Source organism: Diprion similis, chromosome 8 (assembly GCF_021155765.1).
Source record: "Diprion similis isolate iyDipSimi1 chromosome 8, iyDipSimi1.1, whole genome shotgun sequence".
NCBI lineage: Eukaryota > Metazoa > Arthropoda > Insecta > Hymenoptera > Diprionidae > Diprion > Diprion similis.
Window position 1 is genome coordinate 22,741,608 of NC_060112.1, and position 21,167 is coordinate 22,762,774.

General features: G+C 36.9%; 3 protein-coding genes across 3 annotated transcripts; 1 reads left to right on the top strand and 2 right to left on the bottom strand.

Annotated features, from left to right (window-relative positions):
* The first annotated feature begins 487 nt into the window (after positions 1–487).
* LOC124409850 (ADP-ribosylation factor-like protein 5B) lies at positions 488–5,765 on the top strand. The gene is made up of 3 exons (XM_046887757.1): positions 488–1,020; positions 2,126–2,570; positions 2,890–5,765. Exons 1-3 carry the CDS (start codon positions 975–977, stop codon positions 2,936–2,938), a joined length of 540 nt encoding a protein of 179 aa, XP_046743713.1. The 5' UTR covers positions 488–974; the 3' UTR covers positions 2,939–5,765.
* Positions 4,961–17,236, bottom strand: LOC124409844 (probable citrate synthase 2, mitochondrial). Its single transcript, XM_046887747.1, has 4 exons — positions 17,068–17,236; positions 7,945–8,106; positions 6,378–7,301; positions 4,961–6,156 (listed from the first exon to the last, which is right to left on the bottom strand). The coding sequence occupies exons 1-4, from the start codon at positions 17,110–17,112 to the stop codon at positions 5,887–5,889; spliced, it is 1,401 nt and encodes a 466-aa protein (XP_046743703.1). The 5' UTR covers positions 17,113–17,236; the 3' UTR covers positions 4,961–5,886.
* Positions 17,237–17,992: 756 nt separating this feature from the next.
* Positions 17,993–19,891, bottom strand: LOC124409847 (methylenetetrahydrofolate reductase). Its single transcript, XM_046887750.1, has 5 exons — positions 19,394–19,891; positions 19,072–19,298; positions 18,633–18,808; positions 18,142–18,464; positions 17,993–18,052 (listed from the first exon to the last, which is right to left on the bottom strand). The coding sequence occupies exons 1-5, from the start codon at positions 19,576–19,578 to the stop codon at positions 18,001–18,003; spliced, it is 963 nt and encodes a 320-aa protein (XP_046743706.1). The 5' UTR covers positions 19,579–19,891; the 3' UTR covers positions 17,993–18,000.
* Positions 19,892–21,167: the final 1,276 nt, after the last annotated feature.

The window sequence follows — 21,167 nt, forward strand, 5'->3', positions numbered from 1 at the left end:
ATTTTTTACTTCGGATTTGTACAATCATTTTACTCTGTATATGGTGATTAATCAAGGCAAAAAGTCTATGAGAGAAGTTTTTAAGATTCGAATTATCGCCTGGCGTGCTGAGTGACGGCAATCCAGCAACAAATTCGTCGTTTCAATTGTCTACCGCAAGGCGCTACCCACAGTTTATGCATTCAACCATAATTCAAGTTCCAATTCTTCGTCAATTTATCATGAAATTTCTATTCCTTTAAAATGTATGAACGCCCTTTTTGTACTCGAGAAATGAGTCATTGAAATGACTCAAAACGTTATCTCATTCTCACAACATTTATTCTAGGAAAAGTTTCCGTAAATCGAAAACCGGAAGCGGGTTAACCAGATGGTTTATTTCCCCGCGAGAAATTCTGCTGGGAGATAAATTTCCGCTAATTAGCCCCGTACGTCAGCCGGGATCATTGGTGTGTAAACGGTACTTCTATGCGACTACTGGTGACTACGTAACGCGAGGATTACGCGGGTGAATACATTTCTTGCGTCTGCGCACTGCTGGCAAAGATCGTGGCCACTCAGTGACCAGAAACCTGCGTGACGTCATCGTCCTGACTTCTTCCAAAAGCGGACTGGTTGTTCTTTTGGTTCCGGGGAGATACAAGAGAAAGTGCAATATGTCGGGGTTTACTTTAGCCTCGTTGAATTAGAGCATACTTGCGTGTTTTTTCACGTTCAACGTCATTCGTATTACCCCTGTTGACATTTGTATACATTTGTGACGTGTTTTCCGACTCAGTAAAATTGAGAAACTGAGATTAATTCAGTTTTGTCGTGAGAGTCAATCAGAATAGTTGCACATAACCCTGTGAATATGATATGTAACTCAAGATCCGACGCCTCGAAATCTCTACTGAACAGTTTACGCGATTGAAAGATAATCGCGGTGTAAATATTGAGTTAATACAAAACCTGCCGCTCAAACCTTGTACAATATGGGTCTTTTATTCTCGAAACTATGGAGTCTGTTTGGGAACGAAGGTAAGCAACAGAGTACCCAATACCATTGCCATTTCAATTCCTTTGTGTCGATCACGAGTTGTTTTCGTGATTGAAAGTAATAATACATCGACATATCTGCAAGAAAACGACTCATTTAAGACTCTTATAACTCGCCATCAACTTCCGTTCAGAGTATACGTGTTTCTACTTCTGACACACCCTTCAGAGGGACAGATAATTAAACTCCCTTTGTTCTTTACCCGAAAAAACCCCTTATGAAAGCAAAAAAGAAATGAAAATCAACTCTTCCAAATGCGATTCCTGCTAAATATTCGTAGTGAGAATATTGACTTCGAGTTTTGGAAATGTAATAACTCGACCTTATTGTCAAAAGTCCGTATGTCATTCACCTCTCGCCGATATGCTTATCATGAAAGTGTATTCACGATCCACTTGCCAAAGGAAGAAATGGAACGATAAGAAATTTTATTTTCACAATGTGCAGATCTGTAGAAACTTGTATTATTATTTATGTGAGAAATACTTTCTTTGGCAACTTTCACCAGCACCGCAAGGTCAGGCAAGTTGCCTGTCACTACATATTCAAACAATATTATAATTTTTTAGCAGTCGATTATGAGATTGAATCTATATGATCCTTGGTTAAGACCTCCGTCTTGTAATTTTCTCAATCTTCTAAAATCTGCTTTTTTTTTTTTTTGCTTTTTTTCTCTATCTTGCATAAATCCACGAAAGTAGCTGCTGACGTATGTTGTTGTGAATAGAGTAGAACACAAGCTATTTATTTTAAATCGAATGTATGTCCTTGTATTACATTTGTTGAACTTTTTTTGGTACTCTTCCATACTGGGCCTACCATGTTCTGTCTTATCTGCAATGTGCACAGATGGTGGCATATTTGAATAGACCCTGAAAAACATGTAGTCATAAATATGAGACAGTAGTGGACCTTGATTTCTGAATTCTCAAATTACTGTAACTTCTGTGTTGCAGTTGACTACTAATCATGATCCGATTTACAATACAATTCATGTTGTTTTAATTTTCAAGTAAATGCTTGTAGAATCCATCAAGTCTCAGGCATAAACAAGTAATTAATTATACATTGTTGGTTTTATTTTAGAGCACAAAATCGTAATGGTCGGACTGGACAATGCGGGTAAAACAACAATTTTGTATCAATTTTTGATGAACGAGGTTGTCCACACATCACCAACGATTGGTTCCAACGTTGAAGAAGTTGTTTGGAAAAATATTCACTTCATAATGTGGGACTTGGGTGGTCAGCAAAGTTTGCGAGCTGCCTGGTCAACTTACTATACAAATACCGAATTCATTATAATGGTGATCGATAGTACAGATCGTGAAAGACTAAGCGTTACTAGAGAGGAACTATATTCCATGTTAAATCATGAAGAGTTGAGCAAAGCCAACGTTCTTGTCTATGCTAATAAACAAGACTTGAAAGGAAGCATGAGTGCCGCTGAAATATCACGGCAGTTGGATCTTACGTCGATTAAAAAGCACCAGTGGCACATACAAACTTGTTGTGCACTAACAGGAGAAGGGCAAGTATTTTATGAAAATTCTTTCAATCCTTGACAATCTATCTTGTTTACTGTGTTTGTTTTCAATTTTATACCGAATGTAGCATAGATATAGTGTTTGTTGTATTTTTAAAATAGGAAGGAGATTTTTCGTATGATGTAAATATTGTCAGATGAATTAATTTCATACACAGTTACCATGTGATATGATATTTGTCCTTGTATCTTGACAATCTTATCTTGACTATACATGTATCATCTTACCCGGTTTTATGCTTTGCTTACATTTGGATAAGTAAACACTTTGTAGTCGATAATAATAAGAAAAAAATTTTTATAGGCTGTACCAGGGTCTAGAGTGGATTGTTGGCAGACTGAAGAAGACATGACCCAAATCGTGAAAGCTCAATCCGCCTTTGTCAATGAAATATACGGAATGTAAAATATTCGAAGGGATTTAGATATTGTGCCACTTTGACTGCTGTACTAAATATAAAATGACGATTCTAATACCTGAAAGGTTGAATGTCCAGCCTTAATCAAATACGTACGGAGTATGGTTGTCAAAGTGTATTTATATAAGTTGATAACATTATTGAAAGCAGAAAGTTATAACAAATGTAAAACCGTCGAATTGTGGATACAAAGTATTATCATATCTGGCTAGTTGCGCTACTGATAATGTGTGAAGAAAAAAAAATCATCCTATACTTTCAGCAATTTGCTATGAAACTATATAACCTGCTATTTTGCAAAAAATAACGACATTACCACATGCTTACATATAATTCCGACGAATCCTACAAGATTTACAATCTGTAGAGGATTTTTTAGTGCTTCAAGTATGCAAACATGTTGTAAGACTTCACAGCAAGGTTATTCGACGAGCCAAGCTAAAACTTTTCCTGCCAGAATACAAAATGTTTTGTGATAAATCATGATGAATTGAGTATTGAAGTGGTTATGAGATTAAGGAAAAAATAATTGTCATCTATTTTAAGCCTGATTTTCTTTGCACCTGATACTGTAGAATAAATACCAATGTTAAGGAATTTGTCTATCTCAGCTGCAAATTTTGGCTAACTGCTATCAGTGGTATTCATTTGTGTTGTGAATGTAGATGATAATTTTCTAATGCAGCTATCAATATAATTTCGTATTTTATCGAATATAAGTCGTTTTTTTTTTTGGTGCTGGGCATTAACATATTCACGACACACGCGTTCTATCGGTTATAAAACGAATTTCACATTCGAAAGTAAACAGTTTAAAGATTAGGATGCATGAGAATAATTTGCCAAAAAAATATTTCAGCTCCAATGAACACTGTAAAAATTAGAGATTCGACTTATGTTCGACAGAATATAGTAAATACTCGATCATGTAAATTGTAATCGTAATTTGTAAAACATGATAACCGAGAGAATCAACGTTTTGACGAAATTTTTAATCACACTAACTATCATTGACAAGCCATGCAAAAGACTAATGTTATCTAAAATTAGAGTGATAGACATCTAAAACCAAATTGAAAAAAAATATATTAAATCAATAAATATATAGATTTAAAAATAAGCACGTTATTTTCTCATATTGAGAAAATTTCTTAGGACAATTAATCATCTTCAGTTTTTCTTTTAAAACGTTAAGCTCACAAGATGACGAACTGGGTAAATAAACCAACAATGAAACTGACTTTTTAAACCTGAGTGTATACTGAAGTATAAAATGTTGTTTCTGTCTGCTACAGTTCTCGTCGTTCACCTCTAGCGTAGATGCACTTTGTAAACCGAATATTAAGGAATCTAAAAATTACACTAGTTAAAAGTTTTTGAAAGATGCAATATACTCTTGACTCAAATAGCCACTCACGAATTAAATAAATGATACTGCAAACTGTGTACAAATGTTAATTAATTTGATGATCGAATTTTTAAAATAAAACAATTATGTGATATACGTTACAACTCTGAACTGTCGTTTAAGTTCACTATCTCACCTGAATTGTTTCGGAAAGAGTAAAAACACGTTGCAGAAATTTCACAGAAAGGTTTCACTAATACAATTTTTGCAATAAATATAGGTATTTGCTCCAATTCCATACAATAAAAAGCCATTGTAAAAAATATGGTTTACTAAGTAAACGGTGACTCATTTTTAGGAAGAAAAAATTGAAAAATCAATTCTGGCATTATTGACAAATTTTTATTCAAACTGTGTTTAACATTTACTATTATTTTACTTTTTTTACCTGTTTAATCTTATACCTGTTCGAACAGGTGGCAAATGAGAAAATAAAAGAAAGTTCGGTAATGTGATTCCGCCAGTAATCTTTATATAATATGGATTTTTAGGAAAGAGAGGGCTTTGCAAATACGCACGTATTATTGGATAAAGTTCCAAAAGTTTCGATTTATTTATTTATTTCTTTCCTTTTACTATAAATAAAGTATCGCACGCACACATTCACTCATACGGCAGTGGATCTACCACTCGACGCATCCTTAATTTACACATTGTTGCATCTTACTGTAATACCTACCGCTATTTCACAAATGCTATGCCACGAGCTAGAGAATAATATTTCACCATTGCAAATTGTCTCATTACATAGATACTGATTCTTCGATTTAATAACTCATAAAATTGGACTCTCGCTTAAGACCAGCCCATAAATATTAAATTTAGGCTTATTGTTAAAGTAACGAACATACGTATATATGTATATATATGTATATGCACGTAACTGATGCCATGAACACATTGTCTGAAGTACTTAGACGAATATAAATACGCAATACATCCGATTCACGTTTGAAAATGATTGATAAGAATTCAAAAAATTCTCTCTTCTCCGATAATTCGAGATAAAAATCGAATGGCATAGATTTTATGTCAACACGCGTGACATTCTACTTTTACAATATATTCCGCTATTTTCAATAACTAATACCTACTGCTAAAATTTTCTCCAATGAACTATTATTATTATTGTTATTATTATCGATATTATTATCAACGTTTCCCTAATTGGTAATAACTAGTAACATATGATTGCTATGATAACAATTATTTGTTAATATTTATGTTTAAACTGATCTTTGCTAGAGTTTGGCAATGCGCTCGAATTTTCACGCTCATATCAGTATACAAATTACGTTAAAACAGAGCTCATTAGAGATATCCATGGTAGTTGTTCAGTTCACATGAAATACAGGAAAAAAGAAAAACCAAGCCCTATAAGGTTCGTCTATAATAAAGCTTAGTAATGAGCGTGTCGTGTTGAGTCCCCCAAGTGGTGTAAGGATATTGAATTTCACATATGGATTCGTAGATCTTAAGCAGCTTTCACAGACTTCATCAAAAGATCAGTACTGAGAGATTTTGGTCTCTCAATCGGCAAACCAAGAGCCCTATCCCAGACCAGCGATGCGAGAACTCCCAATGCTCTGGATACTCCGAACAGAACTGTATAATAGTTCATTTCCTTAAGCCCGTAGTACTGAAGAAGGACTCCGGAGTGGGCATCTACATTCGGCCACGGGTTCTTCACCTTGCCAGTCTCCAATAGAATGGGGGGAACCACCTTGTACACTTGAGACACCAACTAGAAAAATTAATTGTTCATCGTTAATTACTCTCTACCAGCTTTTCTGCATCACTTTTATTTACAGATGTGAGTATAAATACTTTCATTTGTTGTTTGTTTTTTTCTTCACATCAACTACTTATCTGTCAAGGTTTTACCATGATTTTATTACTTTATTACACCCTGGTAAGTGGAAAGACAAATATTTCACAGAGAGATATAATATGACGTTTTCTTACCTTGAACAGACTGTCATCTGGTAAGTGTTTCAAGGCGAATTCTCTTTGACATGTGTACCTCGGATCAGTCTTTCTAAGAACGGCGTGTCCATAACCAGGAACAACCTGCCCACTCTTCAACGTATTCCATATGAATTCCTTTAGTTTTTCATCGCTCGGACTGTCGCCGACCTGGGAGCGAAGTTTTTGTAACCAAACTAATACTTCCTGGTTAGCGAGACCGTGCAGGGGACCGGCCAAGCCGTTCATTCCTGCGGCGAATGACAAGTATGGGTCTGACAGAGCGGATCCAACCAGATGGGTGGTGTGGGCAGATACGTTGCCTCCCTCGTGATCGGAATGGATGGTAAGGTAAAGACGCATGAGCTCTACAAACTGGGGGTTGTCATATCCAAGCATGCTTGAAAAGTTCCATGACCAATCCTTGTTTGCGTCAACTGAGCCAAGCCCCTTGCCGTTCTGATAAGTATTTCTGTATATTGTGGCTGCGACAACGGGTAACTTGGCGATAAGATTCATAGTATCTTCGTAAACCGCATCCCAGTACTTCGACTTATGTACCCCGCTGGAATAAGCCTTGACAAAGACGCTCTCACTGTTCAGAGCTGTAATAGCTGCGGAAAACTGGGTCATGGGATGCAAAGATTTTGGGAAATCGTTGAGCATTTTGGTGACATGGCTTGGGAGGGCGCTCCTAGCTGCCCATTCTTGGGAAACAGCCTTAACTTGAGCTTCGGTTGGAACATCACCGGTGATTAGGAGCCAGAACAAACCCTCGGGTAGCGGTTCAGCACCTCCGGCAGCCTTTGGAAGGACCTTCTGACATTCCGGAATAGATTTACCACGGAATCTGATTCCCTCGTCAGCATCGAGCACCGAAGGCTCCCAGACCAGACCTTTGATTCCTCGCATTCCTCCGTACATCTGTAATTACGTGAGAAGACCAAACTGTCAAGAACGTGCAAGAAATTATGACAGTAAAGCAATCGGTTGGTATCACAGAAACAGATTTCCATTTATGTATGGATATAGATCTACGACTGAAGTTCCACTAGAGAGTAAATGGATTCTATCCAACTACCAGCAGATGAATAAATGAGAAAAAAAATTTCATAATCTTATCTTGGTCACACTCGAAGCATGCATGAAAAACGTAGTCTAGCAGTCATGTCACGCGACTGGTTATCAACTCGCAGAATATGACTAAACGAATAATTGGTTAAACCATGCCGAGTGATGTTTCATCAATTTTACGGGTCAAATTAAAATCATATGTCAATACTTCAATGGATTTACATACATATATTAGGTAACACACAACAGTTATATGCCTAAGATAAGTATTTAATGGAAATTGAAAAAAGATAACAGTTACCACATACTGATTAAAACAATCAAAAGTTATCCCCGACGACTAGAATGGGTTTTGCAATTTTTTTTCCTACTAGCACATGCTATTATAGTCTCACCGCAGAACTACTTTAGCATCAATAGTGCGGGCAAAGAAAATGTTTTTTGTTTCCTGCGTAAGAATGTGATGAAAGAGTGAAAAAGAAGAAGAATTTACCATATCCACGGTGACTTCCCCAACTTTGACAGAGCCATGGCTTTTACGGAAAGCCTTGACGCGTTCCTGTTCCTTGGGTATTTTCTCAGATAAGACCTTCTTGAGATCAGTGGATGCGTCGGACAGTGGTCTTAAAACATTGGTTGCAGTCGAGCCGATTTTCTGTAAAATGAAAAAAACATAGAACAATGAGAAAGAGAAAAATATACTGAACAAATTCTAGAATCCATTGCAAAAATCTTGGAGCTGAGAATAATCGAGTTTTAATTGGATTCTATGATGCCAATTTATCGCAAAAATGGTGTGACGGAAATGTCTGGATAAGTTTGAATATTCCCAATCTACAAAAAAAGTCTGATAATTTTTATCGAACATGGATTTGATTTCTTTTAGATATCGTTTGAGGATTTAATAATTAAGTGTGCAATCATTTAACAAGATTAAATTCCTGGTATTACATAACAGAATAATAATTCATTTGACGCGACATTTTATAGGACACTGTAATCGTTGCAGCAAACACCATAAAAATGCGGCCACGTTATACAAAAAGTCGATCACGCACTGTACGCAATTGAAAACGCGAAGCGTTAATTTTGAAAATTAAAACAATGAAATAAGCCTCTTTGAGTTGGTCTATGTCGAAATAGTTACGGAATATAATACATAATCACCTCTTCTATATTTAACTCGGTTATATTGAGCATCGAGAGACTGTGGACCTTGGAGGCAAAAAGTTTGAAGGCCGGATTACGAAGATGTGCATGACGATGAAAAATGTAACCGGGAAAATATTGTGAAAACGGTTTGTATAAATCGAAGTGCTGTACATACGTGTTTCAAGTACTCAATCGCGGTTGTTTTCATTTACATCGAAGTTTGTACGGAAATATGTGAATTTTTATACACATCTTTATATAAACCTTCTTCGAACATGTAATCAAATCGATGTTGTGCTCAAAACCTATCCACCCTGAAATTGTGATGGATTTGTGACCGGTATGTAAAATTGAGATTATCGCTAATCTATACCCTTCTTCCGGTTTTTTTTTTTTGCAGAAGTCAAGAAAGAAGTGATGGAACAATGTTCAACAACGTACGCAAATTAATAATGCATACATTCTTTTTTTTAGTCTTAATCTTTCAATGCGTAACCGAGGGTAATTACAAATAATTAGAAAAGAATTTGATGTTATAAATTACGAAGAAACATTTAGTTGTACCTGAATATGCGAATTATCGTGCTCTTGAACGAATCAAAATATTCACGACTCTTGGATAGTGCGATAAGAAAAGTGCGATAAATTCTTGACAGTCGACTCTCTGGGCCAAGTCCATAGTGTAAAGAGATCACAGTGTGTTATACGTTGTCGGGCATGCGATGTAAGCATGTAGCATCCGGTTTGTAATACGATTGAATGTATGGAATATTTTTTTCTCATCCTTTCTTTCTATTTTCATTCTTAATCAGCACCTGATGTGTTTTGGCTGCTCGATCACCTTGCAGCAAGAATATACAATAATAATAAGAACAACTTTCTCGACAGCTGTTCCTGTTAACTGATCAATGGATCAATATTAGAATATTGTAGAAATACTTGATAAGTATGTAGGTCGATACTTTATTTCTTGTTTAAATTTTTATACGCATCGCCGTTATTCCTACCGATTGTTCAAAACTGATTGCATCAGATAAGTCATTTACTGTGCAAAATAACGAGACGAATCGAACGAAAAAATCAAAACCGATGGTGAATCAACGTATATATAAGAAACAAGGATTAATAACTGTGAAATGTACACGTGACAAATCGATTGCGAACGAATAGCATTATAAAAACTGATCCGAGTACAGTATGCACTAGATATACACCTATGGTGGAATGGGATCCCGGCCAGAAGATGTGTCTAATAATAAGAAGAGGCACATGACATCGAACTTCCAACTCAAGCTATACAAGCTGCGTTCTTAATGTCGCAATTAAGTTTAAGCTGCACCTACAACGGTGAATTAAAAACTTGGCATTATTTGGTCACTTGGTCAACTTCTCGTGCAATCGATCGACCGACATTATACGAATTGTTCTGAATTCCACCAAGCTAATGCGGTGTATAATAGCTGCAGAGTCGGTGAGAGTAAAAGGTGCGGTTTTACGCGATTTGTAGCGATAGCTGACCGCATATAATAATGTAATGCAGCTATAGGTACACCTCTCCTCGCACGCAATCAGAGATATTGCGTTGATAAATTCTTCTGTAAAACAAGACGTCAGGTGATACATAACACTGCGATGTAATTGCAGGATTGCAACGTCGTTATCATACGAGTATTCGGTATCTATATTTATACACGCGTGTCAATCAATATTTTGCAGAGATTAAACACCGCATGGAAAGCATCACTTCAATGGGGTTGAAGTAAGAAACTTTAGCGTAGCAAATAATTGAAGGAGAGGGGGTTAATACTTTGCAATTGTATAGTAATTCTGACGTAGTTAAGTTTTAAAAATATTGATACTTTTTGCCAATTATTATGATTTACTCCATTTCAGAGATTTCTACTATTGCGTAATAACGATTTTACCAAAACGTGAATCATGTTACAATCACGTTACTATAATTTCAGCCTTATTCATTTTTTATACACCTAACTACGCCAGAGCGATGAATCAATCACCTGCACGCTACATCGCATTTGCACAAAACTGCAAAAAAGCTTCGTAACCGTATATAACGTGATCAAAATTCATTATCAACAACATAATTAAAATACGAATGTTTAACAAGGTATACGTTATTGTGTAATCAGTAATATATAACATATGAGGGGGGGGGGGGGGGGTTAAAAATCAATAAATTAAAATGCCTGGACGAAAGTGTAAAGTTTGATCAACGTGTTCTTACTGATAACACGTAGATAAAATACCATATTGTACGTACATAATATGTACAATGTAATACGATAAAATTTTTTTTCATTAATATTATTATTGCCGATAATTGTACATCGTCTCGACCAGTTTTTATTGCAAAATGAAAAACAAACAAAGTGAGCAAAAAATAGTTTGAAAGAAAAAAAAAACAACAAAAAAAAAAGACTGCATCGCGGCTAAAGCTGGGAATACCGCGGGTGAAGATTATTCTTTACAGCACAATGTTACGTAATTCGCGTTAACAAACGGGTGGCTCTTAAAAATTTTGCACCGGTAAATCACTCTTCAATTATCTATATATTGTATTAGTTCACCCTCGAGTACAAATAATAACAAGTTTAGTCAGTCCGTGAGTGGAAAATAAAGCGAAAAGTGAGAAAATAAAGGAAGAAGAAAGAAAAAACTTCCAGCATGTTTGCCCGCGCGGAAATGGTGAACCGGTTCGCCGAATTGTCGAGATTGCCGTTACGTGTACACGGATGTGTGTGTGTGTGTGTGTGTGTGTGTGAATAGAAGAGGAAATTTACGCAAATGTACACACGATATGTATACGTGTATTGAAGTTACGCAAAAAAATGTGGTTGAACGTGTAGTGAGCTGTCTTCAAGGCGTCGGACGTCATCGCAAAACACGCAACACACACATGTACACGTACCTCTTAAATACAGACATTATCACCGGTATTCACAATGACTCAATTACAGCTTGCATGATTCCAATAAAGAATTTTGAAGTGCGCCAAAAGTAAAAAAAAAAAAAAAAAATTGCACTGCGAGCTATCTGAAAAGTGTGTGCCTATCATCTTGCAGGGTATCGAAAAATACGTAATACGTTTTGAAATCTGATTTCAGACTTGTTATCAGCGACCCTGAAAACCATAGAATACTATCTTCTTATAAAAGTTGACTCAGCACAATAATTTGTGAGAAAATGTGGATACGATTGGAGAAGATGAGAGAGTGGGGAGAACGCTAAGGAAGGTAAACACGATGGAAAAACGTCTTGGATCCACGTATAACCCGGAGAAGATACACAACGATGTTTACAATCCGCGAATATGATCTTTATATAATTATAGAGGCCAAAATTTCGCGGTCATTCGGAGGATCATCTGCTACGATATGTATGCATGTGTGTATGTATATATAAACACATATGTATGTTGATCTGATCGGTATAATACAAGGAATATTTTGCGACATCACGTGGATTTCTTCTGGTCAAGTTATGCCGCAATGATCTCATCGTCAGTAGTACGCTAGCCTCGTCTCGTTCGGTATTAAACTCAATTGATGCCGAAATACCCTAAACGATCCTGCAGAAGCCTGTTAGAAAAAGAAATTGAGCTAAACGGTGATGATCATGCAATTAGAGTGAGGTAGTTTTCCTGCGAGCAATGAAATAAAATATTACCATAAAGTTATCATGTTCATTGACTTCTTCAAAAATTTGACTCCTTATATGTTTCGATATTTATTAGATGTGTACATTGATCTTGATTATCTAAGAAATGAAAGTCCGCCGTGATACCTGTTCTTAAAGAAATCAGTTCACTAATCCTAAGTAGGCGAGTTTTTTTATTTTGATTGAAATCTCGTTTCGTTACAGGATAAATTGAATCATATATGCATACCATTGACGAAGTAAAATTTTTTTCAAATTTTCGATGGTGTATATGGGTATAACGACTCGTCGAACGATGATGGTAAAAAGCCGATTGGTTTATCCGCGTGATAATCGCTAATGAAATCGGATGTAGACGATGTTAAGCGTGCGATATTATTACACAGACGCCGCAGCGTGGGTAGAAATTAAATACCGCGTGACATTAACCTTGGACGATGTTAAGACTGTGAGATTTCCACTATCTTCAAATCGGTCTCGCGAACTCGGAGACACGTGTGATGAATAGAGAATTTAATTGATTGACGACCACGACGACGACTCGAGCGCGTTCACAGTGCCGCGATAATAACTTTTCACACACATCAAATCATATTACACTTAAGTATAAGTACTCGTTTGTAAAACCGTCCGCGACAAATCGTTTAAACGTTCGATCGTTCGTGCGGATATTAAGTGTTACGTAAAGGTCACAAACCACTGCTGATGGTGATACTGACGATGAAGACGCGCGAATGAGGATCCAGCATGGTATTGCAATATGGCAAATTTGTAAATTAAATTCATCCCCGTGTCTATTACTCTAGTATTAAGTGCAGTATACGTAAGTGCGAAAATCTTGCACCAATTATATTTGCGAGTTAAAAGTTATCGCGACACACCCACCACGAGCCACTTCAAGTTTTTATAATAATAAATTCCTCACGGAACTCGGTGTGGGTGATCGGCCGTTACGTAATGTGTGCGTATAACAGACGACTCTTGTGTGTGTATGCATACGTATAAATGAGACGATATGTAACGTGGCTTTGCGAAGTTGGAAGCCCGTGTATATAGTACTCTGGGCGTAAATTTTTATCGGTTTTCCGTAAATTATCGCTTTCTTTTTTGTCGCATCTATTCATTCAAAAGTTCAACCTAATCTCTATGGAGTTTTAATTGATGTTTTCAGACTCAGCGATTTTCTTTGCATTTGCAAATTGACTGCGGACCGAAAAACTTGTGACAAATTTTTAGAATCGAACATTTCATACCGCGCATATATAATTATAATTACGAGTAAAATGTCCAGCGGATTAATGGCCGAATGCGTTAACACGTAGGTCAGGTAAGGCTGAAAATAACTCACCGGTCGTTCAAACGTAGGTAAGGAAAAAAAAAACACAAAAATAGTTACCATGCTACTATAACAGAAAGAAGACGATGTTAGGTAATGTGGTTATTGTGGGACGTTTAGAGGTCAGCGAACAAAACTTTTCACCACCCTGCCAAAATTTGACCCGACCTGCTAAACTGAACCCTGCGTGCAGATTACAACAAGATCGCGTCATCAGTTCGCACCTTGTCTCTATGAATTTTTCGTACAACATGAATACCTTACGAAAAATTTTCTTTGGATAATTAGCCAGAACTATCGGGACGAAAAAAATTTATAGGTACATTAAATCATCATTTAAAATAGAAGGCGATGCATGTACAATGCAAAGGCATATTGTAACCCGGACCTCGTTAAATTCAAGCTCAGTTAGGTACACGTACAGTGTACATTGATAATCGGACTTAAATTTGCAATCGCCTTATTGGCAACTCGTTACTCGTACACTCGGATTATTGTAGCCGGATCCCGAATTCTGCTGAAAGTCCCAACGAATGAAACTGCACATCAGAAGCTCTATATATTGGGTCAAGGAGACCCCCCAGAAGTTTTAGCAAAATCCGTAATCCAGAGGTTTGATACTCTCCTTGCTACAGCGTTTATCAGCTGACCGGAAGTCGCTGGTATACGTGATTATTCGAACTGGTGAATGAAATACTCAGATTGCGAATGTTCAACATGTATAAACCGACACGTTACACCGAGAGATCGCAAAGTTGAAGTTAGTAACGTTATCGTAACGAAACATTGAGAAAAAACCACAATTCCCTATTTTTACAATGATTTCGATGAAACTAAGACTGCCAAATACGAGCATATTTTTTTTTATTACGGTTGACTGAATTTCAAACAGTTCCAAAATCCCAATATAACAGTTTTTCCTCAGGATGAAATCGTTACGGTAACGTTACTAACTTCAACGTGACGAAAGACCCTCGAATCTTGCTAGGTGGTGAATTAGTGAGACGTGCAGCAGACCTAAAACCCGTTCAGAAAGTCCAGGACACACCCCATGACGTTCCAGTCCCCAAAAACCATCCCACAAAAAAAGGAAAGAAAATAAAACGACGCAGAAAAAGTAGTTCTGTTCGGCCGTAGCTCCGCAACCTTTGTTCATAGAAATGTATTCGGGTTCTTCTTATTTATTGCGAGGTATCGAAAGAACCTTACGGTACTTTCTTGGGTCCTGACGGTCGCAGCTAGAGCTCGACAAACCTCTTTTCCAGCCAGTATCGCCATCCTCGTCTTTCTCAGCGGGTCGACTGTTCGATAAAATATATAACCGACGAGAGGCTTAGCCCACAATCTGTTCAGTTTCTACCTCAAAGTCATTGAGGGTAACGAAAAGTTGAAATATGGTTTCAAAAATAGATCGTAACCATAATCGACGTCTTCGATAGTAGAATATAGTTTTTATCGTGTTCAGCCGTGAGCTTATAATTATAGATTCGTTATTACACGGCGCGAAATACATGGCTGAAGTTCAACGAGCTACCATGAGGTCTGTTATACATTCGGTATAGGTGTGTGCATTGATTTGCTGCGAGAATCCTGTTATACGTGAGGGAATAGTCGAAAAATAAGCCTCGTCAAACCTTAGCAAATACTACGTGTGTGTGTATGTATATATATATAGTGAGAGAGAGAGAGAGAGAGGGATACACACACACGTGTTATTTATTTTGCAAAAATAAGATTTCTCTGCATCACACCATACATTATTACTACAGGAACGATTAAGGTACATTTACCGCAAAACAAGTTGACTTTTGATATGATAATTTAATGCTGGTGTGTGTGTGTGTATGTATATATATATATATATATATATTATAATATAGTATCATTGTAGAAACAAAAATTAGAAAAAAAAAGATAAATATTGAAATGAAAAAGCTCCAGGGGCCAAAAAAGAAGAAGAAAAAATTGCCATAGCGAATACATACGTAAGATAAAAATCGAAGTGACGCACGTCGTTTTATAATACGTCAGGTATAAGACTGAAGGTATGTATGTACGTACGTACGTGTAAGTTACGTAACACATACTTTGTTATGTCGAATGCTTTTATATGTGTAGGCGTGTGGCGATCTGTGAGAGCATTTGAAAAACAACGTAAGAGAAATGGAGAATGAAAAAAAAATTAATATTGAAGTTTGCATCAATTTTATCGTCAATTATTATTGTAGTTAAAGAGTACTCGCGGCGTTTAAGAGAATAACAAAGTTGCGATAGGTGTGTGCAAACGGAGACAAAAAAAACGGCGGAAGAAAGAAAAGATTAGAGGACTTTGCGGTGATGGCAAGAGTGAGTGGACGGGAAGAATTTACGTGATCGATTGTGAGTAAAAAAAAGTAGAGAAATTGAGGGAAGAAAGGTACTCTCTAATATATATATATATGTTTATGTATATATACATGTTAGTCGACGTAAGCATGATTTTTGGATAACAATTAGAGCCTGAGAAACAGTGGAAGTATAAAAAAAAAACCGATTCAACTTGGGTAAAACGATTGCGGCGTATATACAAACATCAATGCATGCGTACGCATACGTATATAGTCGACGCTGAAAGTGGAACAGAATTTTTTTTCACGAACCTGGCTAAAATTAGCACATCTTGCAAAATAGTGCATAACTCGCCGCGACGGACAACCGTGAATAAAAATATCAAAAAAAAAAAAAAAAAAAATAAGACGACGGTTGAGAATGAAAGGGCGGTAAATAAAAGAAACATTCTAAAAGTGTTGAAAAAAGAATGCTACAACGGAAGAATCAGTAAATGCGAGATGAAAGCAAGTTCCGAACCGATTCTCTGCAAACGTACTTAAGTCGAGGGTTTCGTTTTTTTATTCAATAAGAATAAATATACATAATATTATATTATCTAATTCTTCCAACGTGTGTAAAGATGGCGCGATCGATGAGAACGGAAGGAAAGAGGAAGGGGGCGTGAGAAGGGGAAAATTCATCGGTGGCATATAAAATTTCTGATCGAACAAGGTCAATTTTGACTCGTGTCAAGAGGCTGTAAATTTACAAGGTAAATGTCAAGGGTGAAACGGTCGATAAAGCTACTGCCTTTAACGCATGGATAACTCGAGATTCGTAAGATTACGAGGAGGCGTATAAAAACGCCGATGCGATCCTTCGGGGGAAGCAGAGTCCTTTCAATAGGCGCTGACTTTGTATTATCGTGAATGATTACAGGTCGGAGTTTAACCAGCCGAAAAAACAGCATCCGTTATTGAACGGTACGCGGTGAGCCTGAGGTAAAAAATATCGCGGCATCGATATCTCGTTCGAATTTCGAACCGGAAGAATCGAATACCAGAGGGAATTCAAATGTTACGATTTACGTTTTACGGCATAATAACGCCGCAGAAAGCAGTATGATCAACTGTAACTCACCTGCGCCTCGAGGCATCGTTTGGCGGAAAAACGAAAGAGTGCCATCGTCTCGATCGGGGGAGGGTTAAGTCCGGTTTCACTGTGCTCACGTATCTGGCCGACTGCTCGGAGGTCTGGCGCCCAACTCAACCGCCTCGAGGAGAGACGTTGGACACGACGCGCGTCTGCAAAAGGTCAGGCAAGTGCGATGCGCACTCGCCTAATGCGCATCTGCGAAACGCTACGTTCATGGCTACGTCAGTATTCGCGTCTGGCGATCCGCGGCGCGTCACTCGCCGTCCAACCACGACACATCCGGGACGCCACTCACGATCATTTGAATTTGTGACTTTGGTCCGGAGGGTCGATGCAAAGGATGCAAAAACTTGGAAGGCTGAACATTTCAAATGGCCGATATATCGATTTCGAACAATTTTTTTTTCGTTGTTTGATTTTTGCATGCTTGAAATTTCGATACATCGACCGGTCGAAATATTCACCCTTCCAAGTATTCACACCCATCTCGTTTATGCAGTTCAGAGTCCCAACCACTTCACGTCGAATGTAATTAATTGTTGAACGAAAACAACAGATTTTCTAGGTTTCTTAATTTTTTGGAGAATTATTGGAATTCTCAATTTTACATGCTCTTAAAAATAAACGCTATTTCTACTACAAGATAAGCAATTGAGATAGGAGCAGTTGTAACTGTAATAGATTTTTATTTGATTAACAAATTTAAATAAATTAAATTAAAATAAATATGTGTATAAAAGTATGTATTTTAAGATTGACAATTTCATGTCTATAACATTTGTACTCTTCAGGTAAAATTTCATCTTATACCTATGGTGGGAAAATTTTTGTAACGATCAATAAAATGGATCCTTAGATAAGCTTCAGCAGCTCAACAGGTTTCGTATGATGCAGTAATTCAATATTTTTCCACAATTTTTACACCTTGCAGAATCCAACACGTTTACAAAATTCCAAGGCCAACTTCGCTCTGCAAATCGAAAATAAAAAGTATTACAAATACAGATTCCACATGTAAGTTGAATTTTAGATTTTCAACTTAGATGGATTATATCTTACCTGTTTAAAGTGAATACATGAATCCCATTGGCTGTTCCACTTTGATATATTTCCTTGACAACTCTCGTTGACAAATTCATTCCATATTCTTGTACAGCTGCATCATCATCTTTGATTAATTCCAAATCTTGCAGTATATTGTTGGGTATTTTAGCTTTGCAATTTTTGGACAAATTTTGCAATGATTTGAAATCCGAAATCGGAAATACTCCTGGAATTATTGGAATGTTGATTCCTATGTGTCTACAATCTTTCACAAACTTTATGAATACTTGTGATTCAAAAATTGTTTGAGTTATAATGAAATCTGCCCCGGCATTGACCTAAAATTATTTTCAACTTAAAGATTGGATGCACCTTAATTTCCTTGATTTTTTAAATAAACCATAAATACGCTTCACTAGGACTTTGGAATGCATTCGCTCGAGAACTACAATTTTGTAGTAATTTATAGCAATTATTTAGCATCGTGTATAAATATTTGTGCCCACTTTTTCCTTCAAGTAAAACAGGTCAGATTCTTTTGAAGGAGACTTTGGATGCATGTCTGGATATCCTGCTACACAAATTGAGAACTTCGATCCAAATTCAGCACGTATGAATTTCACTAGATCAGCAGCGTATGGAAAATCTGTAGCAGTTGATTCAACATCAAGTTTGTCAGAATCTGAAACAAATTAAAACACAGTAAGATCATACTTAAATTGTTTTAACAATACGTAATTAGGATAATTTGTTACAAAGCTTGGAAAATATTCTTCAAGTAGAGCGATGTGCGATAATTACTCCTTTGAGGTATGTATTGTAGAATATAAGGGATATCATATACATCATACATGTAATAAAATGATCTACATTCCACTGATAAGACTCGAACGGAGAATAATTACTCACTACTAGTATAATTAAATACAATTTATCATGTCTGACCTCCTTGCAAAGCGAATATATTTTTTTTTTCAACTGTAAGTGCACGATTTAACACGTGCATAACAGTTCCACGAGTCGATCCTTTCGCTGTCAAATGAAGCAATTTGATGTTTGAACATTTTTCAAACAACTTCAGCGAGGGATGATTTTCTGCTGATACATTCTCCACCTTGTGCCAGGTGATTGAATAAAATAATGGATTGCATTGTTCCAATACCGAGAACATTCTAAAAGGATAGTAAGACGTGTTTATTCATTACTTTATTATTATGATTATTATTCAACACCCAGGATTACTCACGCCTAATAATGTTATACTTACTGCTGGTAAGTCTCCTCCCTCCCATCTGGACGCGAGATAAGTTCAAAGCTACAAAACAGTTCGTTGCTTGAGCTTTTCTCCGCTAACTTAACCGATAACTCGACGTTTTTACCTCTGAATGAGTTTCGAGAGTGGCCCGCACGTGGATCTTCAGGCATGTTGAACAGACCGTAACCACATGGCATACTGAACTGCTAAACTGCTACTATAAATCCAGGAGAAAAGTGGAAGTGTGTAACGTTGAATCTTGTTTTCAGCAAAGGCGTGGCTTTACTTTTTCGCATTCATTTTGCATCTGTGTCCTCTTAGATAAGAGAGGCCGAGCCAATTTTACGTAATAATTGACCCGGGCCATCAATGTCGCGGCGAACAACGTCACGAATGTAATTTTCCTCTTGTCTTGGACCTGCGTATTAAGACTTCACTAATCGCCATGCAAGCCCCGCCCAGAGCTGTTTCCTGAAAAATGCATAGTAATGTGAAAAGATTCGATTTCATCAATGAAGAATATTCGCGCAAAGCATGTAGTTCCGACGATCAATTATATTCACGTTTTCATCCCTGCGCGGACGCAACACGATCGCAAAAAATTATCTGTCGCATTCGTATCGCAAGTTGGTTCAAGGCGTTTCATTGCAGCCGTGACTAATGCTCGTGAGAAAACTGAAATTTATAAATATGATGTACGTCCTTGACTTTGACGACCTTTCAATACAGTTTTCTATACTTACTACCTCATTGCGTAACTCGATATCAACGCGGCAGCCGTGAGGCCGGCTTCCCTTTTTATGCTCCATATCATGAAAAGTTATCGAAGCAAAGTCCGGCTGGATCAAAAGCTAGGAAAAAGAATAAAAAATCATTCAAAAAATCTTCAGTAACATTTTATATTTGCGCCAACTATAGTGAGTATCTCTCTATGCTGTGGCCAAAAAAATTTATATATACATGAATTAAAACGACACCAGAGTTTAAGGGGATACTATCATCAGTTCTTACCGACTGCGTTAAGTGACTTCTATATTTTGGCTATTATTATCAGAGGCTATATGCATCGCAACGCGAAAAAGGAAACAGCCGAATTCTACATGCAATTTTGAATAAAAACACACCGAGACATTTCGGTTTTACACAAAAACAAAAATATTGCATCAAAAATTAGAAATCGTGATATTAGGAGAAATCGAAGACATTTAACGCAGTCGATAAGGACTGATTAATGCAGCATTCTGGACGCTATATTATATAAATATTTTCCCAAACTGATAATATCTTATTTATCAGGTGTTATTCAAATTGCTGCAATTCAGTTCTACCACTACCATTATTGGCGCAAATAACATTACGGAAGTTTCTAAATAATTTTTCTTAACTTTTCACAACTTTTTGTTGAAGATAATCGGGTGAATTCATTTCTAAGGGGGTGCCCTGGTTGATTTCGACGTTAACGTATGAATCTGTAAATATCGGAGTCGGCTGTACTTCAAACGCGGCAAGGGACTTAACAGCATCATTCTGTACGCAATTCTGAACAAAAACACTCCAACACATTTCAATTTGACGGAGAAATAAAGAAACGGCATGAATTCTACGTATTACGATTTTCTATAATCCGTGCCGTTTCTTTGTTTTTGGACCAAATGAAGGTGTATCGGAGTGATTTTGTTCAGAATTGCATATAGAATGAGGCTGTTAAGCCTTTTATCATCTGAGACACGTGGACGTCGATATTCGGAGATATAGACGACACGTCTCAATCGACTAGGGCACGTAC